At 36.2% G+C, this 15,915-nt stretch overlaps 1 protein-coding gene across 3 annotated transcripts in view; it reads right to left on the minus strand.

Moving 5' to 3' along the window:
- LOC109069640 (cadherin-4-like) overlaps positions 1-15,915 on the minus strand; it is a 225,409-nt gene that overhangs the window by 5,365 nt on the left and 204,129 nt on the right. For all 3 annotated transcript variants that reach the window (XM_042734278.1, XM_042734277.1, XM_042734276.1), the window contains 4 exons: positions 12,956-13,093; positions 4,195-4,380; positions 3,096-3,349; positions 714-856 (listed from right to left, as the gene is read on the minus strand). In XM_042734278.1, the coding sequence (XP_042590212.1) occupies positions 714-856; positions 3,096-3,349; positions 4,195-4,380; positions 12,956-13,093 (721 nt within the window). The remainder of the gene's footprint in view (positions 1-713; positions 857-3,095; positions 3,350-4,194; positions 4,381-12,955; positions 13,094-15,915) is intronic.

The following is a 15,915-nucleotide window of genomic DNA, read 5'->3' on the forward strand; positions in this document are numbered from 1 at the left end:
TAACAACCTTATTTTTCATATGTAGCATTGGAAAGTCTTGAGTCATCTTAATAAATCAGTTTGCCCTAAATGATTCTTCCTCAGAAGCATCTTTTAAAAATCTGATTCATTCAATAAATCAGTTCGTTCAACTATCCACTTTCTTTCATTCGATGCTCCAATTTATTTTAGTGAACTGGTTGTTGAACAGTTCCTGTAAATAAATAATAATAATAATCATAATAATAAAAAACTATTCACACATTTATCAGTCCCTCATCCTCAAAAACCATGAGCAAAACTAAGTGAGTTAAAACAACACAACCTAGACTACATTAAATATGGGTTTAGCATTTGTCCTTTTCTTACCAACTCTTGCTGATGTTTTTTGATGGTGTTAAGCAATTAGTCTGTCTATTTAGGAAAGTCTGTGTAAAAATGGGCAGGCAAATCAACTGCGATTGGACAGCAGCTTTGTTGGAACACCTTCTTGGTTGAATAGAGCATGAAAATGAAATCCAATCAGATTTGAAAAACGCCCCAGTGCTGATAGGTTATGAATCGATAGGCTGAGAACAGCTTTTTGGCTCCGTGGGACAAATTAAGTTCAGGCTAACCAACTTCTCTCCAAACTGACCTACCCAATCGTTTAAATCCATTTTTTCGCCATACACAGCATCGACACTCAAAGTGTTGATTTTGTTCAAACTTTCCAATACCCCCTACATTCTTACCATTGTCTACAGCCAAAAATGTCGCTTCATACACGTTTTTCTTCATATATGGCGATTCGCGGTCCAGCACCGCCGTGGTGGTAATCCTTCCATTGGTCCTGTTGATTTTCAGCCAGTTGGCTGGATCTGACAGTTTGGAGTACCTGAAGGCCAAAAGCATTTGTTCATCAGATTACTCTGGATAAAAATCCATAAGCATCCGTAAGACTCGGCCATAGAGCTCAACATTCAATCATAATTTATGCTGTAACAGTATGGCTGAGGGTAATAATGTAGAACTTTGAGATCATCAATCCATTTAAATGCCGTTAAAATCATATTTAGTCTGTTATGAGGATATAGCATGTGGATTATTAAGATATGTCCCTCATTCAGTCACAGCACGGGCTCTGTTCTGATCAATGGATCTGCACAGAGAAATGTGGAAACATTTACACTCAATCAAATCACAGATGTGACACATAATCTTTCTTCTATATATTATTGGGTAATGTATCAGGCTTCCGTGCTATTAATCCAAAACACTGAATTTTAAAACAGTTACAGCCTATTCATCTGCCAGACCAGGTCTCAAAAGTTGGTAAGAATGCCACTGTATCGATTCGCTACTGGTGTTCGATTATTAGCGCAAATTATTTCGGTATTGCTAATAATCAAGCCCACACTGCATCTTTTTGTTTGTTTGTTTGTTTGTCAGGGTCTTTTGTTTGCTAAGCACTTTCCTGTGACTTATTTGAGCCTATAACATTGATAGATTCAGAGAGCGAGAGCGCCACAGTGTGGACCGTATTGATCGAACCGTTCCTCGCACACAGTGATCTATGGAGCAAGTCTAGTGAAGGTCCCCAAGTGTGTGAGTGAACGTGCAGTGAGGCAAACTTTGGATCGATACTTCAAGCTGGCATGTTGCCCGCACACTTCTGAGTCATGAAAAAAAGAAATCAAGAGAGATCAAGCGTGAACGACTGATAGAGAGAGAGGGAGAGACACAATGGAAGCAGCAGTGTGGGGAATGGCTCGGCTCATTACTCAACGACCTTTCACCCTGTTGCTTGGCAACCCAGGCACAACCAAGGGACTAGAACGGGAGAGAGTCAATTAAAAGCATTTAGCTGCTCCTGGGGTGCTAATGGTGCGAACGATATGTGCTACATCACTTGACATACAACAACTTGAAAATTAAGCACTTATATGTATGGAAATTGCATGTACTTCTGACGCTCACTTACAAAGTCAGAAGCTGACCTGCACCCGGGAGTGATGGATTTGTTTTAAGCCTGGTTTCTATAAAAATGGCTCTTAAACTCACTAGTCAAATAAAGCCCTCATTGATTTATGGGGATTTTAAAACTCAAGAATGATTCAGCTGAAAATTTAAACGCGAGAAGAGTGGGTAGAATATACTAGACTTTATGTGGCAGACATCTTGATTTGCTATTCATGTGTGTCACTCAGCTAATGAGCGCTTTATCTAAATTAACAATAACAACTGCTGACTCAATCGATCATTCAATAAGACTCCGGACCGAAATTATTTAAAAGCATTTAATTAAAAGTATTGTTGTTATGTGACATAAATAAAACAAAAAAAGTTTTCACACAAATACGGTGTATAATTGTGCACTAATATGTAGGTCAATAATGTGACGCTGAATCTTTTGTTCTAAATAAGTCAGTAAAATTACATTAATGACTGGACTATACATCCATGATATACATATTTAATATGTGAATAAAAATACATTTAATTTTTTTGAAGGGCCTAATCAACTGTAACTGCAAAAAATAAAAACCTACATAATGATAATAATAATAATAATAACAATAACAACATTATTATTATTATTTAAAACACTGTTAATGTTTTAAAAACTCTGTGTGGTGTAACAATCATGTAGAAAGCCATAAAACAGGAAATTATATAACAGAGTGGACTTCTAACTCCTGAGGTCATTATCATCATAACAAAAAATATTAAAAAAATGTTTTTTTTTTTTTTTTTTTTTAAAGAATAATTAGGATATATAGCCTACGCTTCAGTGCATTTAGTGTGTAAGAAAAACGTATGACGTTGGTTACATCACTTGACATTGAGTTATTTAATCAGACTTTTTGACTGAAAAAGGTATAAATATTTGTAAAAAATGTATAAAAACAACTTGAAAATTAAGTGAATATTAATAATAACCTGTCATCTATGGAGTGACCTTAATTTATTTATTTTTTTTCCTTTTTATCATTGTAGACTCACTTTGTCACTGACCTATGTGTGTGTTTGAGCAAGTAAAAATATAAATGATTGACATTTACGGTCACTCAGAAAGATTGACATCCCGAATTTATAACAGACAGACACAAGCACCTGCTGTCATTCCTCTCTACCTGATAGTCTGCTGGATGAAGCGGTCTGGATCCAGTGCAGCAAAAGTTGCGAGGGTGGTGTCAGCAGGCACCCCCTCTTCAAAACGGATGATTTTAGGGTTGGAAGGAAAGACGGGGGCCTCGTTGACGTCCAGTACTTTGATGGAAACAGCAGCAGAGGAGGACGGCGAGGAGGGGATCCCGCTGGCCAGGTGAGCTTGGTTCGACACCACCACCATCAGCGTGAAGGCGTCATTCCTCTCATAGTCGACCGGCTACACGTATGCACACAAACACAAAAGTTCCTTCAGATTTCAACTTGATTGTGCTCTGATAATAGGAAGGTGATTTTAGATCTGGTAACATGAGCAAGAGGCTTTTTTGATTCAATGAAGCCATTCAATGAAACAGTAAAACCCATTTCAATAAGACATTAAACTAACTCTTCACTGTCAGGTTGAATGAGACTCCAAAAGTGTTAGAAGAGGAACAGAAAATGAGGTTAGGAGGAGTTGACGAGGAGATGAGCTTGAGAGGATCAGCTGTTCTGTGGTTAGAAATGTGGTGTGCCGAACCGCATGTGACCCTGAAAGCTGTGTAACACTTCCAAAAAGACTGAAATACATTTTTGCCGAAGGCTTATATCACTCTCTCTCACACACACCATGCAAATGGCCAAACACTTTAATATTAGAGCAGTAAAGGCTAAGATTATGCATCATAGATTTTTTTTTTTTTTTTTCAGTTTACCTGTGAACAATTTACCTGTGTTGGGTTGCAATCTCCTGCTTCTTGCATTATCATTGTTTTAGCAATTTAAAGTATTATTATTATTATTATTATTATTTTTTTTTTTTACCATTTGTTAAATTGCAAAGGTTTTAATATGAATAGCACTGAGATATGCTGAGGAAAGGTTTTTTGATTTCTCATTAATTTCTAAGTGGAAATGATGCATTTCTAAAGCCAGGTAAAGCTCTTTCGTGTCTGAAGACAGAGGACATACCGTACAGTGGATGAGAGTGTTGAATAATTGAGTATGCAGAGTTAAAAATCAAAAGATCAGTAGCCTGAGAACCACAAATAATGTTTGACAAAGTAACCAACTGGATACACCTACCTTAACCACTATGACCTTGCCGTCATTGGTGACCTCATCAGTGCGTATAGCGAAATGGCCCATCGCATCTCCTCCAGTAATCCTATAGACGGCATTCCAATTTGGTGTATGAGGCTGGTCCTTGTCTCTGACTGTCAAATTGGCCACCACCACACCCACAGCATTCTCTGGGACCTCTCCTTGGAACTAAGAGCAAGAGAAGACACAAATAAAATGACGCGCTAAAATTATTTTAAAACAAACATATGTTTTTTAAGCATACAGTAAACTTACGAGTGTTTTGTGAGTGTTTTTTATACAGTAAAATTTAGAGTGTTCAAAATGTATTCAGACAGTGATAAATGCACAAACAAAACAAAACAAAATTTAAACACTCACTACAAAATTGGACCAACTGATTCAAAAGTTAATTGCACAAATTTCAAAAAAAAAAAAAAAAAATGAAAAAAAAAAAAAAAAAAAAAAAAAAAAAATATTCTACTGCAATGGAATTCATACATATTGGGATACCAAATACTTGGGAATAATTAGGGCCAATCTATTACAGGGACAATTGACTTTAAGGAACCTACAGTTCAGTGTCCTGCTCAAGGCACAATGGTAATGGTTCATGGGTTATTACCAAACAGTTCCTTGAGGGCTTAATTCTTGGACCCCTCAGTTTTTTGGGACTGCTTCCGAGTATCTCAGTAGTTCAAGTTGGCATTACAGACAGTGTTGGGGTAAGTTTTGGATCTCATTTGTTACACGTGCGGCTCTTGAAAGAATATCACAGTCTACTAGCTATACCCACAGCCCAAGGTGCAAATGTGCGGCAAGCTGTAGCACACAAACACAAGCTCATTACAGCTGAGTAATCTGCTGTTTAAAGGGGTTATGAAGTGTGTCCGCCAGATGCTGTTTACAGTAATGGCATCACCATGCAGCAGAGACTACAGCCAAATACACACTGCTACATGCTCAGTAGAGACCTGTGCTGCAGTGGAGGCTATTTACTTTTAAGTGTAGCTTCTTAAGATTAAAGCCACTCATTATTTAAAATATTTTCACTACAATCAAGCTCCTTGCTACTCTAAAAAGTCAGGTACACTACAAGCTACTAACAACAGATACTATACTAATATGAACTAATTAGCTATTCTTAAAGTAGTTAGCTACTTGATAATGCATTTTGCCACACTACAAGGTACTAATGAAAGCTACTATACTAATTATAACTAATAAGCTATATTTAAAGTAGTTAGCAAAATTTATTTAGCAACACTAACAGCTACTAACAAGCAAACACAAACTAATTAGATATTCGTAAAATAGTTTGCTACTAAAGCTACAATACTAATAAGGACTAACAAGGTATTCTTAAAGCAATGACGAAACTAGTTCAAATGCTTAATGCTGCAAACATACTAACAACCCTTACGAAAATTAACCAAGGTTTTTTTTTATAGTAAAAATATAGTAACCATGTTTTTTTTCTTTCTTTTTTTTATTTTTATTTTTTGGCGAATTGAGTGCCAGTTGTATAACCACAGTTTTACTATGTAAAACTATGGTTAGTGTAGTAAAACCATGATTCATTTGTGGTTACCAAGGTTTAAAGTTTTTTTTTTATTTTTTTTTTTATAGTTGCTACACTACCAGATAGTAACAAAAGCTGCTATACTAATAAGGACTAAGTTATTTTAAAAGGGGTCATCCGATGTCCATTTTCCATAAGTTGATATGATTCTTTAGGGTCCTAATGAGAAGTCTGTAACATAGTTTGGTTAAAATTTCTTGTTTTGTAGCATTTTCCTTGAAATGTTAATTAGCTATGTTGACTCCGCCCCTCTCTTCTGAGCTGCTCTCTGAGGAACTGTTTACTTTATTTGAGTTAGTTTTGTTTATTTCTAATTAGCACATTATTAGGAAATGCAATTTGCAAAGATTCATTACAAAACTTTATATTCACTTCTTCTGTAGGAGAAGCTGGATCACAAATGATTTGTGCAAACATAAATGCATTTATGTATATCAGGGGTGCATTCCCTTCAGAAACAAATGTTATCCACTGCGTCTTCAGTGGCTCTGAAGTCGGGAGTAAATGACTACTGCTACGTTCATTATTACATCCAACAACAAAACACCTCAATCGCTTAGGAGTCATTCTTGTCTACATCTGGGTGGATTTTTATCATTATAGGGTGGTTGTGTACACACACTGCCAACATACATTTCAGTTCAAACAACTTGTAAAAGTGCATGTAGCATCGGATGACCCCTTTAAAGTAGGTAGTTAAAAAGTTCACTACAATCCACTAACAAGCAAACTATATATTCTTAAGAAGTTAGCTACACATCAAGCTACTAAAAAAGGTACTTTAAAAGAAAGTTTATTTCATTTTCTACCATATTAACGATAAATTTACACCCAGTGCAATTAATAAGCTTCTAAATTTCTAAAACGATGTAAAAAGCTTTGTTTTTTTTATATGTTTATTTATTTAATTTTTTTGCCTTTATTATGATAGGACAGATCAGCGCTGATGGGAAGTGAGAGAGAGAGGGGGACGGGATTGGGAAAGGTCCTTGAGTTGGGATTCGAACTCGGAACGCCCATAGCGCACTTTCCACAAGGCATGACAAAGCTATGAATTTTTGAACTGTTCATTTAACTGAATAATCCAAATTAAACTAACGAACATGTTAGAGGATTGGGTTTGATTAATGCCTGAGTTTTTTATTATTACAAATGTTACTCACTGGAAAAAGTAGCATATTAAGTATCATGAAATGAAATGATTTTTTTTTTTATTATTGTTTATTATTTTTTATTATATACTTAGAAACTCCCCAACACTGGCAAAGATGCTTACATATATACACCAGCTACTTAAAATACAGTAAATGGTGGTTTATTTTCATGGTTTGTTGGTTGAAATCATCAAAAGGAGAGAATGATAGAGAGACAGTAATATCTACTGGCTGTAGTGATGAAAACATCACAGGGCTGTCCCGTCTTTCCGACTGCACGCTGTCTTGGATGCACAGCTGCATTTACTGATAAGCAAAAAAACACTCTGTTGAGATCAAACAAATGTGCTGTGTCCCTTCCAGGACAGGGTGCAAGAGACCAGTAGAGGACAGGACAGTAGAAGACATGATTGAGTGACTGATTGATCTGTGCAAAATTAGAGTATGCTTTTTCTATAGGCTACCGCTTCCAGTTTGAAAAAAAAAAAAAATCCTCTGGAGGCTAGTTCAATAAGATTTTGAAATTGTGTGTATGTGTGTGTGAAGGCACGGTACGTGTGTGTGTGCTGTCAAATAGAAGAGGGAAGGAAAGCGATACTTGTTTATGATTTGTGGATTATTGTGGGGGGAAGTGGGAAGAAATTCAGAGGATAGACAAAGAAAATTAATTTTTCTTCCTTTCTCTTGGTGTTTTGGAACCAAGGGCAAAATTTGAGCCACATCCTCTTTAAATATATGTAAAGAAATAACTCATTACAAATTTGAGTATCTCATAGGCACCATATTAGATGTGCTAGTTTGATTGTACTTGAGACAGAAATGATCTGTGACAGCAATGAATTAATTAGAGGAATAATGGATTTATGTCTTTCATCAATATTCAGTACATTTCCATTCAAGTCAGGCAAGTCAGTTGGAAGAGCTAAAGATATTCATTGCTAGTAACATTATTTATATTTAATGACAGGCTGAGCGTGTTGCCCAATATTATTTTATTTTTAAATCTCACTTCAGTCAAGAGTTTACATTTGCATTTTTGTAAACAGCTCAGTCTCAAAGAAAAAAAAAAGAATAGACCATATAAAACATAAAGTTTCTTTGGTTTGTTGATTTTTTCACATTTTTACTTAAATAAATAATCACAGAAGCCCTAAAGCACATTTTGCTGAGTTGTACTTTCTTTTGACTTAAAAAGTTACAGTAAACCAACCCTAAATCAATGTATTTATGATATACTTATTGAATGATTATAACTAATCACAATAATATCAAAAATGTTGATGCTTATAAATGTATTCTTGGGCTTCTGTAAAAAATAACGATAAACAAACAGAACTTGCATCTGCGGTGAGAAATTTAGAGTATATGAAAGTAAAAATAGAGACAAAACAAAAATCTCTACACTGAGTCAAGATGAAAAACACGACTACAGAGACGTGATTTTATGGCATTCTAAAGATAAGAGATCCATACCATTGCAGCTCATAAACATTAGTGCCTCGCATTAATGATAAAGCCTGTGGTATACTACTTCCCGTGGTTGACGAACTCTCAGGTCCACTGTGTTCATCATCATCTTCTAAACCACCATCATCTTTATCATCATTATAATTGCCATTACAGTCATCAATGTGCTTCAAAACAGAGAGTGATCAGTTATCTCTTAAAATGCAGTACTATTTTGCTTTACTCTCCAGAAGCGATGGCTCTTTCCATATTCATGCGGTTTTTGCATGAATAAAACATACGGCTGTCTTCAAATTGGAAGCGATATATCTGCTAGGTTTACACCCCCTCAAGCAATTTCGCTTAATTAGCTTGCTTACGTTTCTGAGGGTCTCCTACGGCAAGATGTATACTGCTTCATGCCTCTGTCAAATGCAAATAATCACAGAACATTTCTACCCTGCTTCGACTCAGTCTGTGTGGGTGAATGAGAGAGCAAGAGAGAGTGAGAGAGGATGGATGAAAAACAAAACAAATTAGTTCTAGCACATAACTCATGAATTCTGCTCGAAAGATGGTGCGTATGTGCTTCAGTGTGCGTCTGCGTCTGTCACAAGCATGCAATTGGAAGAAGCGCAAGCCCAATTCCACAGCCTATAGCTATAAAGCGTCGATGAGAAGTTAATTCCGACATTCACAATCTCAGCTTTAAAGCTTTACTTTAATGAATGTTTGTCTGCGTTTAACTAGCAACGCACGTGGTAAAGAATTTCATACGCTTATGAGCAAGTCAATTTGCTGTCTGTGCTCTCACCATCAAGGTGTTTGATATTTTTGCTCGTTCTCTTTCTTCCTATTGTAGGCCTACTATTTCTAAAAAACAGATTCAGCAAGTCTTTCACAAACCGCTGACTGAATCAACAAACCTCTTGCAAGTGTCAGGTCGTGCGAGCCCGCCATAAACCAGTTGTGGGTAATTTTCTCTCGGCTCAGTGATATGTGACACAAGTGTTTGTTATTGGAAGCGAGAGCATGTGCCGAGTGTGGGACTTAATTGCTGGTGTCATCTGGGTTAACTTGCTCTGTTAGGACCTGTCATACGCATTGAGCTAAGACAAGACAACCCAAACGCTGGAGTTGTTCTTCTGCTGCACTGTATAATTACAGACGCTGCGATGGACACGGACGTGTGCGCCAGAGCGCTCAAGCCTGCATGAAGGAAAAAAAACTTTCAAAACTTGATAATTTCAGAAAGTATCAAGAGTAATCAAGTGGGTGGATGAGCAATGAGTTCATTTGATTTTAATCTTGCTTTCAATTTCGCTCTGTTTTGCCCTCACAGTTCATTCAGACAGAGAAAGTGTCTAATGCACGGATGAGAGCATCTTAGTGTGTATTACATAGGGGAGGTGCCACAGAAAAGATGTCCCTTCATCCCAACTCTCCATCTCAGTCTGGACCATAAGCGATGATAGACCCTAATTTAAATCTGCGATTAACTGAGCTGTCAGCACCCTTAAAAATCTGTGATTGTGTGATCTCTCTTCACCTTTGATGAAAACAGCAGCTGCGGCAGCTATCTGAAGCTGTTCGCTGTGAATACTCATTAAACAACTTTAAAGTTTCTGTTAAATATTATCCTTTTCCCACTAAAAATAACTGTCAATCGAACAAGTTTTGAACTTCTACTTGCACTTAAAGGGATAGTTCACCCAAAAATAAAAATGGTCACCACTGACAGTACTCATCCTCGTGTCATTCCAAACCCATAAAAGTTATTTATTTATTTTTTTTCATCTTTGGAACACAATTGAAGATATTTTTAATATTGTCTAATCCTTTTTGTCCATTCATTGAAAGTTCACACACACACAAACAATGTGAAAAAGTAATCCCAACCCAGGCTCATTGGAAATACGTGCATGTGGCAACATTTCTGCAAATTGATATTACATTGCTTCTTCATTTTTCACAACAGTTTCGAAGTGAAATATCCAGGAAGTGGTGCTAAAAGTGCATTCAGTTTAATTTGGGAAATATTAATATACATCTGGCAACATTTTATCACATTGGCTGTTGTACTGTATGTATCATGGCAGTTCGGAAATGAAATGGTGAGTAGCACTAAAAGTATGAAAATATCGCACCACCTACACTAAACTCTCTCCAAACCTAACCAAACAAAAGCAAACATGATCAAAATTTACTGAAAAAATTTAATGAACTTACTGAAACAGACATGCCATTTTAGCTTACTTCTAGTCTTTGAGCTGGAATAAAAGTTGTTGGTGTTTTACTAATGTTTATTTCAGCTTAAAATTGTATGAATTGTATGAATTGTATTGAATTGTATGTGTAAGTATACTTAAAATAAAATAAAAAAAATAAAAAAATAAAAAATAAAAAATTTATTAAATTTATTAAATTTTAAAATAAATAATAAATAAAAGTTTTGGTTACATGGACTTTTAATGGAGTGAAAGAAATCTCTCATTTTCATTCATTTGTGTTTCGAAAATGAACAAAATAAACATTCCTCTGAGCAGCATCAGCTCTGGCTCGAGCGAGGGGCATTGGGTCATGACCCCAAGGAGAACCTTTGACCTTGACCCTGTAAACTCTTGAGGCTTCCACTATGGGCATCTATACCCCTGTCAGACCTGTCCACAAGCATCTGGTCCTCAAAAACAACATTTGAGAATAAAATGACACCAATTAAAATGAAGCGCAAGACCGTCTGATGCCAGATGATAGATGTCATACTGATTCACTAACTATCGTTTGGCCTTCAAATAAATATTTCAGGTAGAAAAAATGTGCAAAATAATTCAGAATGCTTCAGCATCAGACGGCGTGGCAGAGGCCCGGGGATATTACTTAATGAGAGAGAGAACGCAAGGGCACCAGAGATGAGCGCTGCGAGAGAGCGATAAAAGAGGGATGGCAGATAGCAGGAAATAAATGGAAACGGAGAGAGAGATAGATACCGAAAGCCAGAGAGAAGGATTGAGGGAAGGAGATAAATGGCTAAGCGAAGAAGGAAGGAGAGACAGAGATGAAGGCTGACAGAAACAAACACTGGTAAATGTGGGAAGAGAGGTGTAGAGATATAGAGATAAAGAAAATAAGAGATGGAGGATGTACGGAAGGAGAAAGGAGGAAAAAAAAGAGTGGATGAGAGGAGATTGAAGCCAGATGCCTGAAGAGAAACTACAGTCTCCTAAGGGGCAGAACTGGCACTAGGACAGGAGAGAGGGAGGGGGGGGGGGGGGGGGGGGGAAAGAGAGAGAGAGAGAGCACCTGATCACACATCTCTCTCATTCCCTACACCCTCCATTTCACTCCATCTTTTTCCTCATCACCTCCCAGAATTCATTGCTCCTAGTGAATCTCTCTTTGTTTCACAGCTCCAGTAGTTCCTCCAGCTGTCAGACAGTATTGTGTGAATTAAATGAGTATCAAGACACTGCTCGAATTCTGAAATCGAGGTAATGAGAGGAGTGGATGCGTCCAAACAGGCAGAGCTCTGTTCCAAAACCTAATCTTACAAGGCAGCGTCCTAATCATCATGGCACCTCTGACATACTGATCTGGAACACTCTACATGAGCAGCAACTCTCAGTGCCATACAAATGGAAATCTGGCTTACAATTGCAAATATTTTATATAGAATTTGATGTTAGCAGAATGATACTCTTATAAGGACACAAATACAAATACTGGGTAAAATAATCATATAGGCAAGACATTACAGGCAAAAACATGTTTTTGTAAGCACTGGTCAGTTTTGAGACTTTGGGTTAAAAGCTGTTTGGTTTTTCATAAATGTTTCAGACTAGTGGGGAGAAAATATCCAAAATACACTTTAAGTGTTCATTTTATTGACCTTTATCTATTTGTGTCTGTAGATTTCAATTTGAATACATACCTTTAAAGGCTGTTTCTCAAAATGTATAGAACTTCAACAGAACTTGCCTGCAGCAAATTTTTCAATTTTAATTCTATCTATATTTGAAACTTTTTTTTTTTGTTTTGTTTTGTTTTTTTTTACAGAGAGTTTTGTTTATGAATTTGTTTTCTTTTAACAAAATTTAATTCCTAGACACATGGTAAAAAATTTATTTTTCTTGCTGTAGACAGCAATTCCTGATTTATGGAGTGATAAAAAGATTTCCAAAATTCCCTCTGTAAAAGTTGTCAACAAAATGAAATAAGAATTTTGAATCTGGCTTTATCCAGTGTTCAGATTTCTGTTCTGAAAAGTATGCAAATTAGTGCATATTTAATCAGATACCACCTCATATTTAAACATAACATTTCAGAAAACTTGCAATACAAAAATGCTTTTAATTATTTATGTAATCAGTCAACTAGATCCTTTTTTACCCTACACAACTATATTTTTAAAAGAAACCTTTCAATACGGAATGAAATATAGTTGATTTTCAATCTTCACTTTTAATTGCATCCTTTTCAGAGAGGTTTTGTGCATGTAGCACACCCATGATATGTTAAAATGTTGTCTACGTATATATTAAAACACATTATATGGTAAACACTCTGTAAGTTGTAGGGTACTCACTGTTTTTGAGTCCAGCTCAGGAGGGTTATCGTTGATGTCAGTGATGCTAATGAGGGCCGTGGCGGTGTTAGACAGGCCGAAGTTCAGGCTGCCCTCCATATCGGTGGCCTGGACTATAATGGTGTACTGAGACACTTTCTGAAACAACACAGAACATGTTCATTTTAATCAACACATCACATATGTAAATCAGGAATTACCATGAGGATTTACCACAGAATTAATACAGTTTTGAAATTAAAACAAAAATGTATTTAATGATGTTTGAACAACCTTTTCCCTTTATTTTCCAGACACAAAAATGTATTAATTTCATTTTTGAGAATGACTGTACAGAAATAATAACAGATGGTAGACTGTAAATTGTAACTGACTACGTTATTTCAAAATAATATAGTATATTGTAATATATATTCTGTGTACAAAGTGTATTGTACTGTTTTGTATTGTATTGTTTTACTAATGGACCTGGAAATAAAGCTAAATATATACTATACTCCAAATCAGTGTTATTTTAGTATTATTTATATAGTTATAATATTTTGAAATAGCTTTTATATTTATATTTTGTCATGTACTTTTGTCATTTAAAAAAATGTTTTAAATGATTATATCTGACATTTATATTTTTCATTTCAGCTTTATTTTAACAAACAAAAACAAATTTGAATAGTATTAGTTTTTGTTAACAATAACAACACTGCTCCCAAGTACCATGGTATACTAGTACAAAAAGTGTTGTCCCTAAAGTATGACAACAAACCTTATTCATCCATTTTTTTTGTGTTTGGCATCTAAGCCTAAACAAAGCCGTCTTACAAAGACTTTGAGACTGTATATATTTGGGAAATGGTGGCTCTTTGTGTTTGTCTGTGGATACGTCTGTCTGTCTGTCTGTCTGTCTGTCTGCTTGAATGCAGGCTTTTCTGTTAATTAGGACAAGAGGCTACAGTGAGCATTGTTTTGCTTTGATACTTTGTCACTCACTATTTCTGGAAAGACACACACCCACACTCATACACACACAGATAATCAGTGCGCAAAAACAACTCTTCATCAACGGACATGAACCAGCCTGTTTGTAACCACGGATGAAAACAGGGGTTGCGAGGGCAACAGATGGATAGAAACATGCGTGCACACACACATAGAAGTGTTTGTTGTTGCATGGCCAATGTTCCTTTGGGCACAGATCTGAAACTGTTCCCCGTCCATGCTCGGGTGAATCTAACTCAGTTAGTCCACACTGGGAGGAGACAGAGAGCTGAGCCTGAGCCAAAGCCTCTCCTCTGCCTCTTTCAGCTCCAGCCGTATTAATCCGGTTGGCCGAAAGCCTTCTGTTGTTGCAGACAGGAAGTGGGGGGAGTCAAGGACAAGTCAGCGTTCCACTGAGACTGGTCTGGGGACGGGTGTCTTGGAGGGAGGTGGCTGACTGCTGCTGTGAAGCAATGAATACCCTCACATGAGCATGCTGGAGATCTTGATGGTTTTACTTCGAAGGCTTCCTTTTGTTTTAGCAGATGACTGACCATGGGACATCAATTTAACCATAACTAAACATGAGAATTGCCTCTCTGGCTCAGGGCTGCCTACGTATGCTGCCTTCTAAAGCCAAATTCATACGTGTGTATCCGTCACAAAAAAAAAAAACCCAAAAACATTTCACAATGTGTGTGTGTACTATATATATATAGTGCCTTACATTTAATGTTTTTTTTTATCTATTTATTTTATAAATACAGAAATATTGTGAAATAATGTTTAGGGGTGCACAATAAATATCGGCCGATAATTAATGCGCATCTCGTCAGTAAAGGCGGTTCTCTAATCAGCTGTAAATTCCATCAGGTGCGTGATTTCACATAGAGCAGCTGTTACTACACAGAGCCATTGTTAACTGACAATTTATCGTGCACCCCTAATAATGTTGCAATTGGAAATAAGAGTTTTATTAATACATTTTAGAATTCATTTATTCCTGTGATGGCAAAGCTGAATGTACGGCAGCCAATTGCTCCAGTCTTCAGAGTCACATGACATATCAGAAATTACTCTAATATGTTGATTTGTAACTTTAGAAACATTTTTTTTTTCTTATCTATGCTGAAAACTGTTGTTTTCAGTTAAATAGTTGCTTAATATTTTTTGTGTAAACTGTGATGTATATTTTTCTAAGATTCTTTGATTAATAGAAAGCTCAAAACAAGCAGCATTTATTTAAAAAAGAAATCTTTTGTAATATTATAAATGTCTTTATTGTCACTTTCGATCAATTTAAAAGGATAGTTACCCAAAAATGAAAAATCTGTCATTGAAACACATTGTCGCTGTCAACTGAAACGATCCCAGGCCCAGACTAGTAAAGACATTGTGAAAACAGTCCATGTGACATCAGTGCTTCAACCATATTTTAACATGTATTTTAATAATGTCCTTGCTCTGATTCTTTGATTTCATCAAAAATATCTTAATCTGTGTTCCAAAGATAAACGAAGGTCTTATGGGTTTGGAATGAGAGTGACTATTTTTCATTTTGGGGTGAACTATCCCTTTAATGTATCCTTGTTAAACATGAACAAAATGTTGGGAGTAGCATGTATCCTTCTCAGTATCTGACAATTCTCTGATATTAAGCTGTTGGTGGAAGTTTCAAAGTAAATTCATTCATAAATGTCTATTTTTTTCAACATATGATTCCATTTCTAATGGAAAATATGCATTGTAGTCAATAAATATTTATTTGGTTATCTCTAAAGCTCACTTGCATTTGTTCTAGCTCAATGGACGTGACCTTATGATGCCTGAAAGACCTGTCTGAAACCAGTTTCCTTAGCAGGGACCTTCATTCAAAAACTGTTTGTTAATTAACTGACTGACTGGACAGGTCTTTCAGAATCTTTCTGTCTACTCATCCATATTTCCCTCTCCCTCAGGTAGCTGTATTTAAGAGGCAGGTCAGG

The sequence above is a fragment of the Cyprinus carpio genome, chromosome B11 (genome assembly GCF_018340385.1).
Source record: "Cyprinus carpio isolate SPL01 chromosome B11, ASM1834038v1, whole genome shotgun sequence".
Lineage (NCBI taxonomy): Eukaryota > Metazoa > Chordata > Actinopteri > Cypriniformes > Cyprinidae > Cyprinus > Cyprinus carpio.